This window comes from Lycorma delicatula, chromosome 4 (genome assembly GCF_047948215.1).
Source record: "Lycorma delicatula isolate Av1 chromosome 4, ASM4794821v1, whole genome shotgun sequence".
Taxonomy (NCBI): domain Eukaryota; kingdom Metazoa; phylum Arthropoda; class Insecta; order Hemiptera; family Fulgoridae; genus Lycorma; species Lycorma delicatula.
Genome location: NC_134458.1, coordinates 6,512,948 through 6,532,458, shown reverse-complemented (window position 1 = coordinate 6,532,458; position 19,511 = coordinate 6,512,948). Strand labels below are relative to the sequence as shown.

The 19,511-nt window shown below is 30.9% G+C and overlaps 1 protein-coding gene across 2 annotated transcripts in view; it reads right to left on the bottom strand.

Annotated features, from left to right (window-relative positions):
• The window catches only part of SWIP (strumpellin and WASH-interacting protein), a 135,724-nt gene that overhangs the window by 50,159 nt on the left and 66,054 nt on the right, over positions 1-19,511 (bottom strand). For both annotated transcript variants that reach the window (XM_075362217.1, XM_075362218.1), the window contains 5 exons: positions 11,391-11,624; positions 8,911-9,243; positions 4,949-5,068; positions 4,534-4,696; positions 1,864-2,018 (listed from right to left, as the gene is read on the bottom strand). In XM_075362217.1, the coding sequence (XP_075218332.1) occupies positions 1,864-2,018; positions 4,534-4,696; positions 4,949-5,068; positions 8,911-9,243; positions 11,391-11,624 (1,005 nt within the window). The remainder of the gene's footprint in view (positions 1-1,863; positions 2,019-4,533; positions 4,697-4,948; positions 5,069-8,910; positions 9,244-11,390; positions 11,625-19,511) is intronic.

Genomic DNA, 19,511 nt, shown 5'->3' with positions numbered 1-19,511 from the left:
ACCCCCACAATCAGATTTTGACCATTAACAAACTCGACTGAGATTTTGGGTCATTATATTTTATTTATACATTTGAAAGTGATTGGCGCAAAATTACAGCAGTTGTATCCACAAGAAAGTGAAATATATATATTATGTTTATATATAAACATTTAAATGTTTAAATAAATTTTTAAACTGATGGTGGTTTTGGGGTTTAGAGGATGTGAACCGCAAAGATATGTAGAAATTTTCTGGAAGTTGAATCATAGTACCCATTACAATAGGTAGCTTTCTTATGAAATCTACCTAAATGAAGCAGAGACATGGTGATAATGTTTATACACTTCATGAAAGCATATAATTGTATCCATAGAGAATCCTACTAAAACATTAAAGACATCTTGGGCTACACCCCAAATTAATAAACATGATAAAACTGACTCTCACAAACACTAAGTCAAAAGTTAAATTCAGAGGTGGACTCTTGAAACCATTTGAGATCAAAACAGAACTGAGCCAAGGCAATGGACTCTCACTTTTCTTTTTCCTGTTTAGCCTCCGGTAACTACCGTTTAGATAATTCTTCAGAGGATGAATGAGGATGATATGTATGAGTGTAAATGAAGTGTAGTCTTGTACATTCTCAGTTCGACCGTTCCTGAGATGTGTGGTTAATTGAAACCCAACCACCAAAGAACACCGGTATCCACGATCTAGTATTCAAATCCGTGTAAAAATATCTGGCTTTACTAGGACTTGAACGCTGTAACTCTTGACTTCCAAATCAGCTGATTTGGTAAGACGCGTTAAACACTAGACCAACCCGGTGGGTAATGGACTCTCACTGTCACTATTCAACTGCACTCTGGAAATGGTAATGAGGAAATGGCTAAAAAAATGCCCTCAAAAAATAAAAATAAACCAAAAAGTCAAAATATATATGCTTTTTGTACAACCCGATAACAAGAAATAGACCTTGGACAAGCCAGCAGGTGATACCACACTAGAGAGAGCAGCCACCCAAATGCGACAAAGTGGTGTCATCATACCACAAACAAAGGCTAAAGTTGTGTTTGATGCAAAACTCAATTTTCTAATTGAGGAAAAAGGCATCACAGATAAGGGAAGGGAAAACCATGCCATAGATAGCCTCAGTAGACCAGGATAATTCATTGTCTTCGTTTGACCCTATCAGTTCCTTAATAAAAAAAATGTATACATGGCTACCAAGAAAAAATTTGTTACAATGTAAAATGTAAAGATTAGCACTAAATTTCAGGTGAAAAATTATACGCTTCACCATGTGTGATGACTTCATAAATGTTTTTTAATTTTAAATCTCTGATAAAAATTATTATGGACATGTATGTTTGGTCTTTAGAATTGTTTATCAGCAAAAATTATCATGATGCTTTACCAGCAAAATATATCTTCCACTTCTTCAACCACTACTCAATTTTTTTATGAATTAAATATAATTCTGGATCTTAGCTAGTTAATAAGATTTAAGCAATAGAACTTGAAATTATATAAAAGTATAAAATACTATTAACTTTTTAAAATACCTTAAAATAATGAAAAACAAAAAACCTTAAAAAAATAAAATATAATAAGTATTTAATTAGTGTTACATTTGATTTTTCCGAAGACAAAAATGTAGAAAATAACAGACATTCATATCTTTAATTTTAAAAAATTTTAAAACAAATAAAAGTAATAAACTCACAGCATTCCAAAATGTCACAACACAACAGAATGTAATCAGTGATGGAGTTTAGTGAGGTTATAAACATACATGATATAATTTATTACCACATATGGTGCATTGTCTACCATGATATACAACTTACTCAGTTTTATCAGAGAATAAAGAATAAATACCTGTTCTAAAGTTTGGCTGGGTAAATGATCTTCAACAGTAGACAAATCATACTTATGTCTTGCTAGACTTCTCATTTCCCCATATGTTCGCCAGTCATGTAACGCTACAGTTGTCAAATCATAGAATGTTCGTTCTAGATATCCTTCCACTCTACCTGAAACAAATTCACTAATGAAAGAAAAATAGATCATGAACATTGTGATTATACCGATATACAAAATAAACCTTTTTTAATGTTTCTCTAATTGTGATACTTTTCTCTGCATTGTTTTTTTTGCGTAGATTACAGATCTGTACACAAAATCTTTCTATCACCCTCAGTTTAATAGAAATGGCATAATAAGGTCTATAAAAGTTAATCTAACCTAATGTTATGGGATACCATATAGCAGTGCTCTCCTTTTGCAGGTAACCTTGGGTACATCTCGAATTACAGTCCAACGGTAATGAGCTAGCATATTAACACTCAATTTGCCTTTGTAATGGTTTTCCAATACTAAAATATCTTGAGGAAAACATTCACAATGTTCATCACTTACTGCCCTAAGGTTTGGTGGGAAGAAATACAGATGTGAATGCAGGAAATAACTTTTAGTATCATATTACATCCCATAACTCTATATGAATTTATCAGTATACGATACTATGGTAATTTTGTGATTTACGGACATCCAGAAAATTTTTGGAAGTCTTTAAATGTTGTCCAAGCAGTGAGTTCTACAGCAATTAATTCAGAGTTAAGACATTTCTTCTCTGACCAGTTCCTTATTACTGGGCCAACAAAAATCCCTTCTTTAATTTTTGTTTCACTTACTTTCAGGAATTTCTGTCTGGTGTACAGAATCTATAACTGTCTTTCTTCATAGCTTTTACAAAAGTTTTTATTAATCTGGGTTTGATATGAAGGGACAGTAAAAATATTTTTTTCTGGTTTAACTAGAAGTTCATGAATAATGTTTTTGTCCCAGGAGTTAGGTTCTCAATTTTCTTCCTAGCTCAGCTGTTCCATTCACAAATAAAACTACAGTATTTTGTATACCCTAACTGTATGCCTAACAAAAGAGTTATTACTATAGCTCTCCACACACATTCCAATTGTAGTTTTTTTATAATTTGCTTTTTCAATAACAGGTTCATAATGTCATATGTTTCTTTCATATTAATTCCACAACAGATCGGTACAGAAGGAAATATTTATCATAATTGTGAAGCAGAACTGCTTTTAAGCTATACTTTCAGGAATCAACAAAAAAGTGCCAATCCTCAGGTTCATGAACTTACCTTAATTGTAACATAAGCTTAATATTTGTACAGTAAACTGAGTAATTTTCTTCAGTAAAATATTGAGAAAAATTTTTATGTTAGCTTCAATTTCGACCTTGCAATCTTAAACCTTAAAGTTAAGAATGTTTTTAAATCTCTTACCAATCATTTAGCATACCTCGTGATATAAGCTTAGGCTCAACGGATTGTAATTCAAAGTCTGAATCATGACTGTCTTCTTCCACAAAGTCTGCTTCTTCATAGCTGTTTTCATGAACCTTGAAAACTGGAATGGATTTACTGTGAGGTACAAGTCTGAATGCAGATGGCAATGAAGGATAGAGTACAGTGTGTTTAGACTTCTTTGAAATTCCAGATACATTAGTTAAACAGAAATAACAATTGGTTAAGTAAGCTTTTGGTTTATGCCAAACCATAGGGGTGCCAAGTGTGCCTTTTACCCATTGTCTTAAGTCAACCACACAATTACTATATATATGAGGGAGCCCATGTCTTATCCTGATCATGGATTTTACAGTGAAAGTACAATTTATAAGTTTTTTTAAATTACAGGGTAATGTTTTTCTTATGTAATTATATAATGAACTCACCGCACATAAAACACAGTCTGAATCACACACTTACAAGGCATTATGAGACTTCACTGTTCAATCACTTAATACAGTTATCAACCGACTGAAGAGATTATACTATCAAAAGCAGTAGGCTAACAAAGCCAACAAGCTTTGTGTTATTTTGAATCGTATAGACATGATGAATTTTGTTCATGTATGCTTCAATAGAGATATTGATGTCATGATTTGTGATGTCTGTATTATGACTTAAGTTATTGTTTCACAGTTAACAACTGATTTCAGAGTTAAAAATATATGCTGAGCACATAAATATAAAGTAATCATGTAAAATAAAAACCGTATTTGCATTGCAACATTAATATCAACAATTTTCAAAATTTGAATTTTGCAATTTTTCAAAAACAGGACAGAAAAATGTTGACTTCAGATTTGTTTTCAGCATTAAAAAACTGATCGGTTTGATGTATCATATATTAAATTGAATTGAAAAAATCTATCTTTGGGTAGGTTCTGCTCGATTACACTTTTTGGCATTTCATTTATGATTACTATAATTGATTACATTTATATAAAAAACACAAACATCCACCCTTACTGATTATTAATATTTAATAAATGAATACCTATTACTATTACTGTTACAACAAAAAATTAATTAATATTTTACAATAAAAAATCAAGATCAGAGATGATCTTAGGACAAAAAGATATCGCTCTTATGGTGAATTGCATTTTATCACTTTATATACACAATTCATTTATTAATTTTTATACATATAATACAGAGAGTGGGATCATTTCAATACTGACCTTTCAAGAAAATGTATCTAGAAATTAGGAAAAACGGCTGAATTTGTAATACACTACTGCAGTCTGTAGATATATTTTTTAATGAATGTTCTTCAATTTGTAAATGGGAATGTATCAACAGTCTCAAATTTGTTTCAATTTCCTGACACAGAGGACCAATTAGCTGAAACAAGATGCATATGAGTAATTAAATAATGACAAATTCAGTAAATCATCAGAATTTAAAAAATAACAAGTAACAATCAAACTGGGACTTAGACATTTCCTAAATTTCACAAGCAGTTTAATTATAAGAATATAAGTCATATAATAATTACTTGCAATTAGATCATGTACTAAAACAAATAGACAAAAAATAAATAAATGCTGACAGTTAAGACTAAATTGATATCTGAAAAAAAAATTAATAAGATACCTGATTTTTTAAATATTGAGTGATTTCTTTATCTAAAGAATCCAGTATAACTTTTGTTGATAATAGATGTTTAGTATTAGATATAGAATTTTCACTATCTTGCACAGCATTTATCACATACTGAAACAATAAATATAATTTAAAATCGTCAGTTAAATACATATTTCATAGCAGTATAATACAGCAAAACTACTTCTTTGGAACTGGATCTAAAGCTTTATAATCGGATTGAATATCAATCTGAATTAAGCAACATTTATCTCTTATACAGTAATTACGAGAGATTATCTCTAAAGTAAAGACCGTTTCATTGTAAAAAAAATGTATTCTGAAAACTTTATAAATATTTTTTATATTTCTTAAACTACATACCTTATACTACTTCTCTACTTAATCGCCACAAGAATTAAGACATTTATCGTAGCGATACACCAGCTTCAATATACCCTCATCGTATTCTTCTGCCGCCAATCCATTTAGCCATTGATTAACAGCATTTTTAAGTTCATCATCAACTGCAAATTGCTTACAACTCAAAAATTCTTTCAATTTCCCAAACAAATGGTAAACAGAAGCAGCTAAGTCCAGACTATATGGTGGGTGATTGTAAATTTCCCATCCAAATGTATTCAGTAAATCACATGTCGGATCCGCAACATGTGGACATGCATTATTGTGCAGCAGGATGATGCCATCAGTTAGCCGCCCATGTCACTGATTTTGAATGGCATGCCATAACTTACATAGAGTTTTGCAGTAGGCTTCTGCATTTATGGTTGTTCCACGTGGCATGAAATCAATCAGCAGTATGCCAAACTGACCCCAAAGACTGTGGCCATCAGTTTGCATCCAAATGGCTGTGGCCTGAGGTTTGTTGGTCTGGTTGGTGATTGAGGATGACGCCATTCACTTGACTGCCGTTTTCTCTATGGCATGTAATACAAAATCCATGTTTCATTGCTGGTAACAACTGAATTAAGGAACTCATCACATTTTTATGAGTAGTGCATCAAAAATTACATTTTGTAACGTTCCATTAAGACGCGTGGCACCTAACATGCACAAATCTTTCTGAAAATTAATGGCCATGAACCATCTATTGCGACCAATAACAGCTCTTGAAACATCAGATAAAAGAAGGGCCAGGTCGGAAATCATTGAGCGATGATCTTTTCTGATTTCATCATCGACACGTTTCAACAAGTCCTCAGCGATTATCAAGGGCCTCCCCAAACATTCTTCATCATGCACATTAATTCTGTTATTTCTAAACCTTTCACACAATTTTCAGATGTTTCTTTCATTCATTACATTATCACTGTACACAGCAATCAACTGCCTATGCATTTCAGCCGGCTTAATGTTTTGATGGTTTAAAAAATATACAACTCCATGTATTTCAGTCGGCGACAACATCGATCTTCCTATTCATTTTATAACGTAATAACTCACGTAATCAAAGATACTACAACGCGACAACTCACAAATAACAATGCAGTGTGTATATTATTAGCAAGGCCATGAACAACACAGGTTTGCCAATCTTAAGGAGAGAAATTTCTCGGCGATCTTTACTTTAGAGACATCCCTCGTATTTCATGATAGAATGAGCTTGAACATAATAATAAACACATAAGAAAGGTGTACAGATAACTATACAGCAACAATGATATATGTAGTTATTATGAACAGTAATCCTTTTATTGAAGACACAGTTTACATTTTAAAATGGTCTGATGGTGCAGGTTTGACCCTGCAAAGATTCCGTATGCTGAAGGATACCAGGATCTGAAGAGCCACTGCATCCCTTGTCTTATCTTGGTATCTGGTAGGAGGGGGCTGCCTATGAACTGACTCAAGACTGTATTTTCTGCCCAGTAGCTGCACAATAAGCCTAATGGCTGAAGCATTGCACATCAATATAAGTAATAATTTACATATATTATTGATTTTATTTTTACATTTTGAAAACTGAATCACCTTCAAATTATTCTCCTTTACATCTGATAAACTTATCCAAACATTTTTTCTATAGCTCAAAACAATTTTTGAAATCTTCACTTGTTAGAAGAAATAGCATATTTATGAGAAAAAATTCATGATGCCATCAATGAACATACGTATAATTTATTTTTTATTTCACCACTTCAACCATACCAAATGGCTTTCCCTTTAAGTCCCTTTTCATCTTTAGAAAAAAAAGAAATCACAAGGGGCAAGATTAGGCAAATACGGAGGATGGGGTAAGGAGTCATTAAGTTTTTTGTTAAAAACTGCTGCACAGTGAATGGAGTGTGGACAGGAAAGTTGTGATGGAAAAACAATATATTCCCCACAATTCTGGTCAGTTTTCCCACTCAAAAACATAATGTTTTTGATAACTTCCAGTTAAAATTGTTGGTTCACCGACAATCTTCACTGATGGAGACACAATTTTTTTTAAATTTTTGTCAGTTTGAATGTTTGTGGGAAGCCCTGATTACTGATGATCTTAAATCAAAATTTCTCCTTATTTTAAATGTGAAAACCACTCAAACAAATGTTTTGCACATTGCAGATTCTCTGTAAGCTTTCTGAATCATTTGAAGTGTTTCTGCTGCATTTTTTTCTAAAAGGAAACAAAACTTTGACGGCTGTAAATTGCTCATGATTTTCAGCCATCACATTTTGGCCATAATCGGAAAACAATTCTGCATTAAAGATTCATATGCTTCTATAGTACCTCCTGGCATGGAGTTTCCTTGCATATTGACTCAGAAAGATTCAGCCTACTATTCCAGTGACAGAGCACAAACTATGACCTTATTCCCACAACAATGTTTGGGTACCCCTCATACACATACAGTAAAAATCCATAATGCTACAAGATGCAGTAAGTTATTGAGACACAGCAATTTTGATTCTAGTCACTCATATAACAATTAAAACACTTCCCCTACTTCAATCACAGGAAACAAAATATTCACCAGAGCAGATCTAGACTTTTATTATAGTAGATAAAAGTATGCTATGTTCATTACAAAATTGGCCCCTATGCAAAAAAATGTACAGACTATATACTAATAAACGTAATCTGTTAAATAAGTATCTACAAATCCTCAATAATGAGGTGACACAGTTTACAAATAGAAGATTTGAAAAAGAATACCTTGTCACATGTACATTTCAGTTTGTTAAATGATGTAATTTCAAATTTTGTAAAAAGAAATTTGATAGTGATTTAAAGAAACTCTACAGATAGCATAAAAGAATCTAATTTCTTTAATAAATGTGTTATAGAAAGACATCATTAATAAAAGTGTCATATACAATGCTTAGAGTCCTTTAAATCAGCGATTGTGCTGAATTCAATAAAATTAATTCGGAGTCGAGTTAGTTAACTGTTAAATATCTTGTAGTAATATCGCTTTTTAAAGATGAAATGACATTACTAAAATCCATCTGTCTGAAGCTACAGTAATGGAAGCTCCATGCTAAGAACAGTTATATTGACTAATGTAGGCAGGGTACATGATGCTACTGTGAACTGGTGTATTGCACAAGTGATGAACAATTTGATGCCTAACATCTTCCCAATATATAATGCATATGTAACGCATTACCATTAGTCAATATTTTTAGAAACCAGTAGTTTTACAGAAAAGGTTTATTTATATATCATATTGCAGATCATAATGTCACTTTTCATAAGGCACCACCATAAAATCATTATCATCTGCCCTGAAGTGTTGGGCTTGCTCCAAGTTTGTCTATTCTCCATTATTCTCAAATAAACTTTTTAAGTTTCTGATAGCTCTGTCTATAATTTTCATAATTTCAAAAAAAAATCAGTGTAAATAAAACATGACTGTAAACTCATGCGATAAGCATATACTGGACTTACACTGTACATAGATGATTATCATATGAAATAAAATATACAATGTTAAATATAGGAAAAAAAGAGAATTTTAAAATATTACTATCAGTCTTTGAAGATCTGCTTTGGCTTCATAAAGTTTTGATAAATATACAGTAAGAAAATTTCTATTCCAATAAAAAAAATCACAATTAGATGAACTGGAAAGTATTTCTTGTAGAGATGCCATGTTTCCTACACAAGTCAAAACTTGTGACAAGTTAATAAAATCCTCCTCTCTGAACGTATGCTGCCAATTAGCAATGGATAAAGCTAACCGGCTAATTAACAATCTCATTCTTGTCGGAGGTCCATCTAAAGCCTTCTCAGCCATAACTAATGAAGACAGGACATCAACTAGTTTCTCATTATATCTCTTGTCCTGCACAACAGCTTTCTGTAAAAAAAAAACAGTTTATATACTGATCAAAATTTATAAAAATGTACATCATACGATAATTAATACATTATAAAAATAAGTCCTAGCAACAGAATAAATTCTAGTAACTTTCCTTTCTTTTTCCTGTTTAGCCTCTGGGAATTACCATTCAGGTATTACTTCAGAGGATGAATGAGGATGATATGTATGAGTGTAAATGAAGTGTAGTCTTGTACAGTCTCAGTTCGACCATTCCTGAGATGTGTGGTTAATTGAAACCCAACCACCAAAGAACACCAGTATCGACGATCTAGTATTCAAATCCATATAAAAGTCTTTACTAGGACTTGAACGCTGGAACTCTCGACTTCCAAATCAGCTGATTTGGGAAGATGTATTTACCAGTAGACCAACCCAGTGGGTTAAATTCTAGTAACTATTTAAACATAAAATTTCCATTATTATTATTTATTTTTTTCCATAAATTCTTTTATAACCCACTGCTATTTTATCAGTCATTCAAGTTCAGTAAGTACAAGTTAGAAATGGGTCTTTGTTCAAGTTATTTTACAACAGTAACTGCTAACATGTTCCTTATTTAATGTAATCTGAAAGTGAAATGTGATTGACAAATTACTGCAGCATGTTTTCCATTGATTATTTTTCTTGCATGATTTTTGATATTTTGGTCACCAATAACTCAAAAAGAGGAGTAATTGTAAAAAATAATTCTAGTCAAATTTTACAAGAAAATCACAGATAAAAATATCAGATGACCATCTTGCTACTTGAAAAGTTTAATTGTAATTTAAAGCCATGAACAGAAATTTCACTTCTCATAGTGAAACAATACTATTGCATGAGTACAATGAAACTGTGAACAGTAGGTTTGTTACTACTATAGATTACTATAACATACCTACTATCATAGTTCCTTTCTCTGTTACAATCAAATCATTTTGTTAACTTTAGAACACACACACACACACACACACACACACACACACACACACACACACACACACACACACACACACACACACACACACACACACACACACACACACACACACACACACACACACACACACACACACACACACACACACACACACACACACACACACACACACACACACACACACACACACACACACACACACACACACACACACACACACACACACACACAGTTGTAAAAAATGCAAAACAGTAGAACAAAAAAGCACTCATAACCATTCATTCATTCATTCATTCATTCATTCATTCACAAGCATGAATACACTGATGTGCCCTAAAAAATATCTTTAATGTGTCAGAGACATGTAGTCAGGTACGTATAATTTAAATTTCAGCACCGAGTAACACAGAAATAGATATATATCTATACCTTTCAAACTATACAGAGTACTAAATCAAGTGGTTGTACTCTTTGTTTACTGTGTTTAGAATAAACAGAAACTGCAAGTTTGGTATAATAAAACATCAAACTGCACAGAATAATCAAGGAATCTTTTTCTAGGTTTAGGCCTACACTGTGAATAGCATTGCTTCCATTTATTCTTAACACAGTAAACAAAGAGAGCAACAAAGTTGAATCATTAAATTTCAAATTATATCCTCTTTGTCAGGCCTCTTGTTGGCCTGACAAACTTTATTATTTGTCAGACTTGTAGTGAAAAATATTAAAATTGCAAAATTTTAATTAAAAAATTAAGCAGATAGGAAGGGAATAAGTTATTTATTTTGGAAATATTTTCATTCACCTAAAGTATAGAGTAAAATGTATTATAAATTTTACCATAATTACTAAAAGTATAGTTATTACTTTTTTTTATGAAACATTTATTGAAAAATAAGTCACGAAACTAATAATTATTTTAGACAATTATTTTACGGAGGTAATAAGCAACTAATACTAACAGAAATTAAACTTTAAAAGTTGGATTTTTTTAGTGGTTTCAGAGTGAAATCATCAGATAGAAGTTTATCAGCAGAAAATGCTGGGTTAACAAGATCTTATGTGCAACTAAAAATGAAGTGAGATTTGTTATGACGATAAACAGTTATAAAAAGAAATTACAACATTTGAATAATAGTCTTCAATAACTCTATAAAAATATAACATAAAAGTAACATTAAAAAATAAATTGATAAAAGTTTACCTTAGTTGAATCTATTATTAATAAGGTTTGATATAACAGTCGCTCCATAATAGGAGACAAACATTTAGAAATTGTGATACTGTGTCTATGATACATCATTTCTATTCCTTTAATAAGTTCAACTAATTTACAAACAACAATTACAGTTCCTTTTGTCATCGGTTTACCCATTACAGGGTGTAGATTAATCAGTAAAGTAATAATTCTTTTCATTCTTGATATTAATTGTATACCCTAAAAAACAAAAAAAAAAAACACTGGTAAAGTAAAAGAATTAAATAACTAAAGTAAAAATCATTACTATAAGAGTACAGTTTCCTTTTTCAAACCTGTAAAGAGGCACACTATTTTATATAAACTGTAGCTTCTTTCTTACAAATAAAACAATAAACATGACAGAAAAAGAATGGAAAATGCAACCTAGAGCAGTATTTCTTAAGCTGGAGGGGTGTGCCTTCAGTGGATAGGGGAGAAATCCAGGGTGAGCTTGAAAGACTCTCTAATCACAGTAATAAAGTTAAATTACAAAACTTCTTTTACTGTTGGGTAAAACCAACAGTTGCAATTTTATTGTAATTAAGCTTTAACTTCCTAACTCTTAAAAATGAAAATTACTTTAGCGACTGCAATATGAGTGATTGGTATACAAATTTAAATGTAAAGAAAAGTGACATACAAAACATTTCAAAATTAAAAAAAACATATACAGCAATTAAAAAGTAAACAAATAAAAGCCAATGAAGGATGGAAATTAATTTTTAATTTCACTATATAATGTAGTTACTGAATATCAAAATATAATTTCTTAACTACTTTTTGGTTCAATAAATAAATATAAATACTAACTAAATTGTGTAAGAAGATCTAACTACATGTACAACTTTAGTATTTTCATCAGTCTTATAGTGCAGAGAAGCTAAGGGTACTGAACTGGCCCATGCTGTATCACTGACTGCCAAGTTTATATTTTCAGCGTTACAACAATGCTCTGTTTCTACTACGTGCATTTATCTGTAATCCACCCAAAAATCAAATATATTACAAAACTTTAAAAAAAAGTGTCAGCACAAAGATGTATTTTAATCTTGAGCTTTTAATATCCCTTAAAAATCTAAGTTCACAATCTACTTTAACTAGTATTTTATCTTTAAAAAATGTACGAAATTTTACGTTATAATTTTTTTAACTAAAAAGAATTACAATAAAGATACCTACAGTTTGATATCTCATTTAATTGGTTTTAAATCTATAAGTATTTCAAATATTCCTAATTGCTCTCTCTCTCTCTTTCTCTCACTCTATATATATATATATATATATATATATATATATATATAATATATATTTATTTATTTTAAGTAATAATATTTACCATGTTTGTGTAAGTACTAATTTTGTGTGACCACAAGTGATTTGAAGATCTATATGTAGTAGTTAGATGTGGGTTTCCTATATAATGAAGTTATGCATTGATTATTTTTATTATTAATTTCAAATGTATATTTCAATTTACTAAAGTAGAAATTTAATTTGTTCAAAATGATTAAATGCTCGTTACATATAACTGGATTATAGATTACCGAAATATCATCAACACATCTAGTCTATAATAAAATATCAGGTGTATGAGTTTTCCCATAAACAACTTTTCTTTCAAACTCCAGTAAATAAACCTCAGATATGGATGACAAAGGAAAACCCATTCATAGAGTGTTTTCCTGGGTGTAATATTCGTCATCAAATTTAAAATAATTCTGTTTATATATATTTCTAGTAATAACAATAATATTTTCAATAAATAAGGGATCTTCGTGATTTTGTATTAATTTATTTTTTAATATGTCAATAGTTTTTTCTATGGGTAACCTAGGATACATATTGCAAATATACATAACTAAACCTATCCTAGTTTATCACTAATTTTTAAGTCTTTTACATTATTTACTAATTCATATCCATTTTTTATAATATATTTGTACCTAAATTTATTTTGTTCCTAAGTATTTTATCAATCATTTTAGAAACAATGTAAGAAGGAGTGGTTTTGATGTTAATTAAAGGTCACATAGGTATACCCGGTTTGTGTATTTTTGTTAGTCTAGTTAACATAAGTGGACTTGGTTCATAATGGTACAACTTGGTGTGATATGTTAAATTATTTTTATAATTAAAAATGTTGCGGTATTTTATTATTAAACTTTTAGTAATTCTTAGAAATTTTTTAGTAGGGTCCTTTATTCCCTTGAAATCATTCTCCACTAAATATTGTTCCATCAAATTTCTATATTTATCAGAACCAATACATATTAGTGTTATCTGATTTCAAAATGATACTATTATTATTATTTAATTTATTTTTCAGATTGTGAATTATTTTTTTATTATAATTAATAAATTATAGTTCAAGATTTGTACAAGGGCTGTCCAGAAAGTAACTTACATTTTGAAATAGAAAAACAACCAAATCAAAAAAAAAGTATTATATACATTTAAAAGGGACAATCTTAAACTATTTTCTACATTGTTGCCATTTAGATTAAGGCACTTATCATAATGATGCACAAGGTTTTCAATTCCTTTTCTTAGATTAAATAGGCCTTAGATTTTTGGCACCCATCTTGCGATAACCAAACTTCCCCAATACAATTTCATGAAGTAAACTTTGTGAAAAATGGGAGAAATGAAGAGTTCTGTATCATAATGCGACGATTTTCACGAATTTTATCATTGATTTTCATCATCAGTTCACCAGTCACAAGGCTAGGCCGACCACTGCAGTCCTCATCATGAACATTGGTGCGACCATTTTTAAACTGAATACACCACTACCTAACTCCACTTTCACTCATTATTCCATCTCCGTACACCTCACAAAGTTGCCAATGAATTACAACTGGTTTGAGGTTTTTTGCCAGTAAAAACCTTATCATTGAACGCACCTCACAACTTGCATTATTTTCTATTAAAGTGCACATTTCAATAATTCACAATGAACAAAGTAGAAAAATCAGTCCACATACTACAACATCTTGATGCATACTGAGTGTAGAAACGTTTTGACACCAAGATGGCGGCTCTATCCCCACCAGCTCCACGCTAGGCACAATTGTAAGTTATTTTATGAACCACCCTTGTAATTTATATTTCCTCATTTTTTATCATAAATTTTATTATTAATGATATTACATAAAACTTCTTTATCATTAGGATTTGCTTTATCTACATTTATTTCAGAATCTACCACAATATTCTTCTTAACATATCATTCTTATCATCCTTTGTTGATTAAACCTATACGCATTAGCTACAATAAACTGCTCATCATTATCAAGAACCATATTTTTATAAATTTATCAAATCAATACACTTATCAGGAAATGAACCCAAATTTTCATGCATATTGTCTAGTTGTAAATTGTTATAAAAATTATCACCCAAGGAATTTTCCTGTAATGTGAAATAATCCAATCCTTTATTGTTATTATAATACCTATTACGATTATAATTATGGTTATCATTACTCTTATAATTATTATTAATTCTTATTAAATTACCAATTTTATTATATTTATTTTCTTTAAGCTTCTTTTTATACATTTCAATATTGTCCCTAATCAAATTAGACACATAGTCAAACATACGATTATCCAAAATTTTTATCAAGTGTAAATGTGCATTGTAATATTCAATATTTACTCATTTTTTTCTATAATATGGATACTTGATTTCTTGTTTTACTCTAAATTTTTTAGCAAATTCTTTTGTTTTATTTACACATTTATTAATTTGGCAATTTTTTATATTGAGCCTAGCATATCTAATTTAAGGCATATTTTGTTAAATTTTATTGATTGCATTATATTACTAAGTTTAACATGTAAATTGTCAAATTTTAATAATAATTTTTCCTGGTTGGCATTTTAAATTATTTTTTAAAAATTAATTGTTTTAAGAATCATACTCCTTTGTACTATATACAAATATATTTATTTTATTACATCAACCAAAGTACAGAATAAATACAATAGGATGACTTACCTATGCAGGAGCGCTTTTGCTCCTGTCTGATCGAAATATATTAAATTATACATCACTATCAAAATAGATGGTGGTGCCATCTACTGCAGCTTTCAAAATACTGTCATCCTCATATCTGTCTGAAGGTTGGTCATATTAATTTTATTTTTTTATATATATATATATATAGTATTTTTTACAATTAAAAACCAACTTGAACAACCCAAGTACAGAAATACAAAGTAAATGAAATGACACTTACCTTACTTTTTCTTTTCTTTATTCTAGTAGCTTTATATTATTTATATAAAATATTTATATACTAGCAATGTAGTTGAAAATACAATTAATATTTATGATAAAAGTAAATTTAAACCGGCATACAAGACAAACAATCATATAATACAATATTTAAAAAATAACAATCACACAGACTTGTATAATTCATGTGAAATTTATAAAATAAAATGCAAGGATTGTGACCATATATATCTTTATATATAAAAATGTTAAGTTCGTTTGTGTACACTTCAAAAACTCAAAATGTTCTGCACTGATTGAGCTCAAATTTTAGCACGATATATAACCCGCAACAAAAATTGCAAAAATTGTTTTTATTTTTTTTTCGCATCAGTCACATACCCACGACCGCGAGAAAACAGTTTTTTTAATGGTCAGCTGTGTACCAGTGACCACGCCATCTGCCGGAAGCGAGGGGAACACTCACCATACTAGCTAACGACAACCGCAGTCACATGTGAAACAATACCTGTTCCCAATTACATTGTTTATTAACAAAAAAAAAAAAAAACGTATCCACTTGCATCTGATTCAGATTATTATACAATCTAATTAAATATTCACTTTAATCGAGGTACTTTTGTGTGATCGTGTCGTGATTGAGCTGCGCCTTTCACCAAGCTCTGAATTTATTCGAAAACGACCAACAGTGGGATATATGTATTAATGATGCGTGCAACACTGCATATCCAAACCAAATTCGCGCATTAGTCGCAATTATATTGACTGCATGTTTCCCTTTATCTCCCACAGAGTTATGGGAAAGATAACGATCGCACATGGCTGAGGATATTTTGCATAGAGTACACCTAGAAAATACCAATATGACCATGGAATTTACAGAAGGCATTTACAACGAAGCATTGATAAATATTGAAGACAAGTGCTTAGCTATTGCAAATAAAGTTCTTAGTCAATTGGGAATGCCAGCACCCACCCGAGCTGCGATTGCTTCATTTGATGTGGATTTACGCCGTGAACAGAGTTACAACATTGGTGATCTTCAGTCATATGTCCAATCAAACATTCCCAAATTAACACGTGAACAGAAATGCATTTATGATCGCATAATGCAAATGATAAATGACTGAGTTGGGGGGACCTTCTTCTTGGATGCACCACGAGGACTGGGAAAACATTCCTCATTAGATTGATTCTAGCAACTGTTCGATCAAAAAATGACAATTATCCTGTTGTGGAATATTAATCAGCCAAAACTCTGCAATGGTACGCGACTTGCAGTTAAGAAATTGATGAATAACATAGTGGAAACAACAATTTTAACGGGGCCTTTCAAAGGTGAAGATGTCCTCATTCCTCGAATACCCATAATTCCAACCGATACACCATTTTAATTTAAAAGATTGCAATTCCCAATTCGATTGGCATTTGCAATCACAATCAATAAAGCTCAAGGTCAATCTTTAGAATTGTGTGGTTTAGATTTAGATGCGGATTGCTTCTCACATGGGCAACTGTATGTTGCGTGTTCCCGAGTCGGCATACCAGATAGCCTTTATATCTACGCAGACAGTGGAAAAACAAAAAATATTGTATATCCACAAGTATTGCAAAATTAAACTTCTACAAAACGTACGCTTTGTTTTGTTTCTCATTTCTTATCCATGCAACCACAATGTGCCACAGCAAAGCATGGCGAATAGAGCTAGTATATATATATATATATATATATACAGATTGATTTTTTAGTCCTGTTACCCAATTTTAAATGTAATTTAACAAAGGGAAAATCAGGTGGAATAAAAAAATGTATTTGTTACTTACAAAAGAGATTAATAAAAAGCTATTACTTACATATTCTGTTAAAGAATATGCTCAAACTGCCCACCCCTTGCGGTTATACATGCACAGACTCTTTTCAGCATATTAGCAGAAACCTTTTTTGGAGTTGTATAGGAAATATTCGTGATTAAGTCTGTAATATTGACTTTAACTTCATCAATAGTGTGAGGATTGTTTTTGAAGGCCTCTGACTTAATATAGCCCCACAAAAAGTAGTCAGGAGATGTGGGGTCTGTGGACCTTGGAGGCCATAAGCTCTTGCTTATTATTCGATCATCAAAGAACTCTTGTAGAAAATCCATGGTTTCTCGAGACGTGTGGCATGTAGCGCCGTCTTGCTGAAACCAGCAATACCGTTCTTAAGGTTCCAGGAGGGACACAAATTGGCACACAATATTCCTGTATACTTCACCATTTACTGTCTCTTCGAAGAATATGGGTCCGAGTATATGATGAAGAGATATCGCACACCACATACCAATTTTTTCAGGATGCAAAGATTTGTCTTGTAAAAAGTTAGGATTTTCAACTGCCCAAATTCGACAATTTTGACTGTTTACATAACCATCGAGATGGATCCAAGCTTCATCTCTAAAGAACACTGTGTTTAAAAATTTGATTCCATTATCATTTACGTGAGACCTAAACCAACGGCAATATTGCAATCGCTTGTTTAAATCTGGAGGCTGAAGCTCTTGAACTAATCGTACACGATACGGATACAATTTTAATTTTTTAGCGGCTTTCTGAACACTCGAATATGACAAACCAACTTGCGTGGAAAGTTTTTGTAAACTTTTCCGTGGAGAATTAAGCAATCTTGTTTTCACATTCTCTAAAACGTCATCTGTCAAGCGAGTTGGTCGATCACAACATTTTCTGTTGCAAACACTACCTGTCTCTCAAAATTGGTTTGCTCGCCTAGTAATTGGCATTTTTTCTGGCAGAGGAACACCAACAAATTTAATTTGAAATGATTCTTTTACACTCGCGTACGATTTCGTAGCAAAATATTGCTCAAGAATGAAAACTAGTTCTATGGTAAAAGACATTCTGTTCGTAACACAACCGGAAACGGCACAAAAGTTTATACAGCTCAAGAAGAATCAACTCACACTACCGTATCTATACCGGTTGAGTAGTGCTATCAACTTCATGTCACAAAACAAAATTTCCCTTTCTTAGAAAAAAATTACCAGATATTAACAACTGGGTAACAGGACTAAAAAATCACTCTGTATATATAATCCTATTGCCTATATCCTATAATACTTACCTATAATTATAATATTAATAAATTACCTATAATTTATAATATTTACCTATATATAGGTAAAACTAATAGGTCTTTTAAAACTAGATTTTTAGAACACATTAGAAATTTAGAATATGGTAAATTGGGTTGATCTTATTGGGTTGCTGACCACTTTATTAATAACAAACATTCTGTATCTGATAAGTGGACAAATTTGGAGATTTTATATAATAAGTACAAAAGAATTTACAACTTGATCAACTTTCAGCTTTCAGACAGAGTATGAAGATGACACTTTTATGAAAGCGGCAACAGATGGCAGCACGTTTTTGGATAAAAACAGATATAATCAGAATGTATATAAATAATTTCAAATCCACTCAGTAATGTAACATTGGCTGACCAGGTTACATGGTTTTAATTAATCTTCTAATTATTTTATTTTTAAAGTTAATTTTAATTTTTAATTCTTAATTGATGTCATATTTAAATATATGTAATTATTTTATTTAATTGACTTCATGTTTTCTATATATGATAGTAATTTTTATTTTAATCTTTTAAATTTTTCTAAAAAAAAAATTGTTATGTTTTGATATGTAATTTTATATAATTTATATACTACTGATGATGCAGGATCCCATGAAAGTGCTACTGGAGTAAAGAAAAGAAAAAATCAGGTATCATTTCATTTACTTTATAATTCTGTACTTGGGATGTTCAAGTTGGTTTTTGATTATAAAAAA